The sequence below is a fragment of the Diaphorina citri genome, unplaced genomic scaffold (genome assembly GCF_000475195.1).
Source record: "Diaphorina citri unplaced genomic scaffold, Diaci psyllid genome assembly version 1.1 scaffold764, whole genome shotgun sequence".
NCBI lineage: Eukaryota > Metazoa > Arthropoda > Insecta > Hemiptera > Psyllidae > Diaphorina > Diaphorina citri.
In genome coordinates this window covers 73,582-80,156 of record NW_007378197.1, presented here as the reverse complement: position 1 = coordinate 80,156, position 6,575 = coordinate 73,582, and the positions used below count along the sequence as shown (strand labels likewise).

The following is a 6,575-nucleotide window of genomic DNA, read 5'->3' as shown; positions in this document are numbered from 1 at the left end:
ACGCCCTCTCGTGTTTTTCTCATGCCATTAACATTATTTGTGGATTTTGTGGCGCAACATTTTTGAAATGAAAGAAATTCGATTAAAAATTTGAACTTTTTGAAATTTGAAAGTTTGAACATTTTGCTGTTTACATTACATTTTTTTACATTTGCCTTTTTTGCTCTTTCCGTTCCTTTACCTACCTTTCTATTGTTTTTTTCAACCAGAATTATATTGGGTTGCTTTTCATATTATTGTCTTGACGTGGTTGGAGTAGCGGAAGGGCATCCGCAGCCGCACTCCGTAAAAATAAACTCGCCAAAACCAAGTTGGTTCATCCTGACGAAAAAACACCAATGGTGTAGATAGGTGGACCGATTAAAAACGCCAACATGGGAAAAGGCGAAGTACCTAGATGATGATTATGTTATTTACCTATATACTTTCATTATTTTATAAAATGACGAGGAAAGTATTGTGATCGACAAATTTTTCGACCTTCGTTTTTTGATGGATGTGGACGTTTTATGGTCCAACTGCCCCAAAAAAAAGGGTTTCGGCCAAAGGTGTGTGTGTGTGTGTGTATGGGGGGGGTGCGGATGTGTGTTTATGTATTTTATTTTTATGTGTATTTTATTTTTAGTGATAGTAAGTTAAATGAGTGATTTTGTTTTATTTTTGTTTTTTAAAAATATAAAAATTCCTATTTTACCTGCCTAAATAATTTGTTTAGGTATTTCAAGCAACTCTAGGGTCTAAAAGTAGCCTTATTATCGTAAAACGCAGTATAAATATCTTGTAACCCCCAAAACAAGAAAAATTGTTAAATATATCGATATATCGATATATTTCCCCCGATATATCGATATCGATATATTTGAGGGGCCGATATATCGATATATCGATTTATCGATATATTTGCAACTCATTTACATCCCTAACCACAACATCTGGGGAAACGGCTACAAGATTGTTTGTAAAAAGTTTAAAATAAATACAACCAATAACTTAAATACCGATGAAAAACTCAAAATAGCTAAAAAACTCTTCCCAGTCCACGAACTACCAGAATGGAACAAAGCGGAAATCCCACCAGCAGAGATCCCACCTTTCACCATTGATGAGTTACTCCAAACATACATGGAAATCAAAAACAAAAAAGCACCGGGACCAGACGGAATAGTCCCAGAAGTCACCAAAGTCCTCATAAAAACGGCTCCAGACTACTGTTTGGCATTGTTCAATCAACTTGCCAAAGAAGGCAGATTTCCTGACGAATGGAAAATAGCAAAGCTAGTACTAATTGAGAAAGAAAAAAAACCGACTGATGCAGAGAAATCTCGGATCGGATTAGCATAATGCATAATAGTTCACATTCCAAGCAGTGCGATTACCTCGGAATAAAAAATATAAAATGAAAACAAATAAATAAACCACGCGGAGTAGCTATTTATATACATATTATAGGTAGTCAGTACGTAGCTAGTACCTACAGTAGTAGTAGTCATAGCGTTTTAGGTAGTACAGAAGTTACAGTAATAATAGTGCTAGACTGCTCGCATAGGACTGAAAAGTCCCTTTACTCCAGCAGTAGGCTACTACTATTATTGCGTCAAATTCTCAAATTATATTGAGGATAAAATTCCATACTTCGGCTGGGATTGAACCCACGCCCTCCTGTTTACCAGGTGAGCGCCTTGACCACTACATCACCGAGTATCTTAAGATTCACCTAAATAAACCGGTAAAAGCCCGAAAAAGATTTTAATTTCGGACTTTTCCCAAAAGATCTGGAAAATCCTAGGTTTAACCACTCGTCGGGCTTTTCCCGTAACAAGTACACTCAAGATCAGAAACCAACTGGAGATTGGTTGTTTGAGTCCAAGTCAAGTCACAAAATTCAGAGTAAAACCTATTTTAGCGGGGAACGGCATTTGTGACAAGCATTTATGCTTAACATACCACAATTGAAAATTCCTTTTTTTTTAATTTCTAGAACAGATAGTAACTAGATACACAAAAGATTCACTCAGGCAATGTATTGCCAGCCTAGTTAGATTTGGAGTGTCGCGCGTCTGCCTTGTAAGTCGCGGGTTCGATTCCCGACAGGGCGGATTTCATCCTAAACAGATAAGGTTCGTTCTCGGAACAGCTGGCCTTGTCCTATCCTGTCTCTATTCGATTTCAGGACAATAGAACCTTAGTAGTTTCCTCGATCAAACCTAAAGAAAAAAAAAAAAATTTTTTGATTTCAGGACAAAAGAACCTTAGAAGTTTCCCCGATAAAACCTAAAAAAAAAAAAAAAAAAAAAAAATGAGGGGTACCATATCAATTCCAAAAGCTACCTTAAATAAAAATATAGGAAAGATCTGTATGTACTTACTGTTCCATTTCGTGTTCTAATTCTGAACAACCACACACCCTCAACTCTGACCTAAAGAGAACTCGTTTATATAGGTTACGAGAGCATGTAAAACGTCTGCGCAATACGTTTCGGGAAAATATCTTATGGGTAAAGTTTACTCTCACTCTCCTCTCCTCATTTTTTCGTTTTTGCTTTAGGGGAGAAGAGAACTTCAAAATGATATCTTTTGTCCTACACAAATGTTATATACAGAGTGTTTATAAAGTTCTATACAGAGTGTTTATAAAGTTCGGGGACCCCTGAATATTTTTTCAACGGCTAAAGATGAGAAATTGAAATTTAGGGTGGTGTTTCATCTTTTAAAATACCATTTTTTAAAGTAGTTGCAAAATTTAGGTCAGAGCCAGGGTCAGCCACAGGGGGCCCAACTTTAAAATCCTAAATGAGAACCCCCAACTTGTGATACAGCATACCAGGGCCGGAGTTATTTCCTATTAAAATTTTTATATTTCCATGTTCTCCCGCCAATAGGAGAAGCACCAAAAAATGGGAAATTCATATCGATTGGTGATTTGTGCTTCAAATAGGTCCCACTAATGGGTCATGTTGAAATTCCCAAATATGAAATTTAGACATTCGGCCCAGCAAATCGATATGAATTTTCCATTTTTGGTGCTTCCCCTATTGGCGGGAGAACATGGAAATGTAAAAATTTGAATAGGTCATAACTCCGTCCCTGATTGTCGGATCGAGCTCAAACTTGTATCAAAGTACTACGTTCTTTAAGACCTTTGATATGCTGTATCACAAGTAGGGGGTTCTCACTTCAGATTTTAAAGTTGGGCCCCCTCGGACCGATCCTGGCTCCGGACAAAATTCGGCGACTACTTGAAAAAATGGTATTTGAAAAGATAAAACACTACCTTAAATTTCAGCTTCTCATCTTTAGCCGTTCAAAAAAAGATTCAGGGGTTCCCGGACTTTATAAACACTCTGTAGATGTATATTATAAATAGATAATAGGTAGGTAGGTACATAATAATGGGGAGTTCCGTCCCATAACTGAAATTTACCATCCGAGTTCCGTCCCTGAGCTAGAAATATATATTTTATAATGCTTATCCTAGTTTGAAGGTAAACATGTAGACATGTGCATAGACTTATCGAAAAAAAAAAAACTTATTCATAAGTAAAAGTGTTAAAAAAAACTATTAGGTGCGTAGGTAGGTAAATAAAAAGTAGAAAATCTGGTGTTAACATCACACGACTTTCCTTATCCTATTGAAAGATGCTTATCCCCCACAAAAACACAAATGTGAAAAAAAGGGTGATATCAGAAAATTAAGGCCAAGTCTGCATTCCCAGTTTTTCGTGCCTTCTGAATCTTAATTCCTTCAATAATTAATTAATTTATTTATTTAATTTTGACATCCTTTGTAAATACTTTTTTACTTAAGTTATATATAAAAATGGATACTTACGAGTGGGTTTTTATATCCCGACTCGGAGTTTCGTCTATTTCATAGACATTTTCAAGGGAAACTGAGTGTAGGTGGTGGTGGTGGTGGTGTTGTTGTTGTTGCTGATAGTGACAGTGGTGGGGGTGTAGACACTGTCACCTGATGACTGATCAGCTGATCCCTCTTGTAGACGAGGTTAGGGACCGTTTCCACTATTTCACCAACACATTGCCCACTATGCAAATACACAAGGCCGTGCATAGTGGGCAGGGAAAACATAGCCAAGTTGAAACTGAGAGAAGGTTGAAGGAATTAAGATTCAGAAGGCACGAAAAACTGGGAATGCAGACTTTGCCTTAATTTTCTGATATCACCACTTTTATAGGCCGACATTTTTGGATAGGAACTTGGCTTTTGTGGTGGTAGTGGTGGTGGTTTTTTTTTTTTTTTTAACATAAACCATTTTTATTTATTTATGAACATAAGAAGATTGATTGAATATTCAAAAATTCAATTTGTGGGCATATTTTTTTCCTCTTTTTTTTATTTTAATTTTCTGATATCACCACATGTGAGGCCCGTGACAATAGGCCGACATTTTTGGATAGGAACTTGGCCTTTTTTTCACATTTGTGCTTTTGTGGGGATCTCACTCCTTTTTTCTAAGTATACAGGGTGTCCACCAATGTATATAAAAAAAACGAATTTCTTTGATTATTGCGAAGAATTTTTTGGCAATATTGAAATTAGCGAACAAGTTTGCGAAATCCTTGAACTTGGTACCAACTTTGGAATTTCAATTGAGAACCCCTATTTTTTATATATTAGATTATTTTATGTACGTATTTTTATATATTATTATTTTACGTAAAATTCCATGTACAATGTACATTTTTTTTTGCGATTCACGATTTTGCGTATTTCGCGAAATATCGCGAACATTCACTGAACTGAAATGTGCCTGTGTGACATATCATTTCACAATGATTTTCCTTGATAAATCATGTGGTAACATCAGATTTTGGATTGAGACCATTTTTCGCGAATTTGCGAAATTTGCATAGTCGGTGAATCGAAAAGTGATTAAAATGTGGGGTGTGACCTATCATTTCACATTGTTTTTCCTTCATAAATCATGTGGTGACATCAAATTTTGGATCGAGACCATTTTTCGCGAATTCGCGAAATTTGTATCACTTTGTCGATTTGATTCGCGAAAAATAATCTCAATCGAAAATCTCATATTACCACATGATTTATGAAGGAAAAACATTGTGAAATGATATTTCACACGGTACATTTTAATCACTTTGTCGATTCGCCACGGTACATTTTAATCACGATGTCGATTTGTAAATTTCGCAAATTCGCGAAAAATGCTCTGAATCTGAAATCTGATGTTACCACATGATTTATGAAGGAAAAACTTTGTGAAATGATATGTCACACAGGCACATTTCAGTTAGTTGAATTTTCGCGATATTTCGCGAAATCACGAATCGCAAAAAAATGAAGGAATATGCAATAAAAAATAGGGGTTCTCATTTAAAATTCCAAAGTTGGTACCAAGTTTCGCGAACTTGTTCGCGAATTTCAATATTGCCAAAAAATTCTTTGCAAAAATCAAAGAGATACGTTTTTTTCCCCCGAAAACTCCAACAGGTCCGGAGCAATTTGAGTGGGTCATACATTGTTGGATACCCTAGCTCCTTTTTGTGTTTAACCTAACCCTATAATAACACTGGTCACTGCTCAAATTGTGAAAACTCTTTTTTGCGTTTAACCTAACCCTGTAATAACATTGGTCACTGCTCAAATTGTTAAAGCTCCTTTTTGCATTTAACCTAACCCTATAATAACACTGGTCACTGCTCAAATTGTGAAAGCTCTTTTTTGCGTTTAGCCTAACCCCGCAATCGGATGAGCGGTTTGGCCAGGCATAAAGTTCGAACAAACACACACACACACACACACACAAACAAATATTCATTTTTATATATTAGATATCGATTTCTATGAATAAGGATGAGAAAAATCCAAATCTGAGGTCGCGCTACGCACTCCCTGTTAGCTTTTAGCACTTTGAGATTATGCGGTCGCGCAGCGCGCTCCCTATTGACTTCGCACCTTGAGAGAATATTCTGGTATTCTCCCGTCCGATCGTCCGAATACCAACTACGCTCCACGTTTGCTCAACTTTATTAAAACGTCGAGAATGGGTTCACAAAAAGTCGTACGTAAAGAAGTGGTCACACTTTGTGATCCATCCAGTTGCTCACCACACACAAAGTTGCTTAATCAGCGACACTTGAAAATTAGGTTAAAAGTGCATAAAATACTGGCTATAATTTTTCTACTTCTATCCAAGCGAATCGAACTTCTTCAATGGAGAATACAAAAATCTTAAAAATTAAACGAAAACACTAAGCTCACCTTCACGCTAAAAACATCTCGTGTAACCCAGGCTCTCTCGTGCATTACATCTTTAATTGAAACTCCCACTGAAGCCAAGATGGTACAGAGTTCTGCAATACCGCCAGGCCTATCACTCAAGTTGACGGAAAATTTGACTAAACGACCGTCAGCAGCGAGACCTCTCTCTATGCATCTACCGAGGATGGTGGTATCAATGTTACCGCCACAAAGAGGCAGAACAACCCTAATAGAAACATAAACAAGGAATAAGTAATAAATAAACGAAATGGTAGTGAGCATTGGCGTAGGAAGGGGGGGGGGGGGGGGGGGTTAACTACAAAATATGTAGAAT

The 6,575-nt window shown here is 36.8% G+C and overlaps 1 protein-coding gene across 1 annotated transcript in view; it reads right to left on the bottom strand.

Moving 5' to 3' along the window:
* Positions 1 to 6,575, bottom strand: part of LOC103511890 (L-threonine ammonia-lyase) — a 55,909-nt gene that overhangs the window by 1,626 nt on the left and 47,708 nt on the right. Inside the window, exon 4 of the mRNA XM_026825515.1 lies at positions 6,242 to 6,467. Coding sequence (XP_026681316.1) covers positions 6,242 to 6,467 — 226 coding nt within the window. The remainder of the gene's footprint in view (positions 1 to 6,241; positions 6,468 to 6,575) is intronic.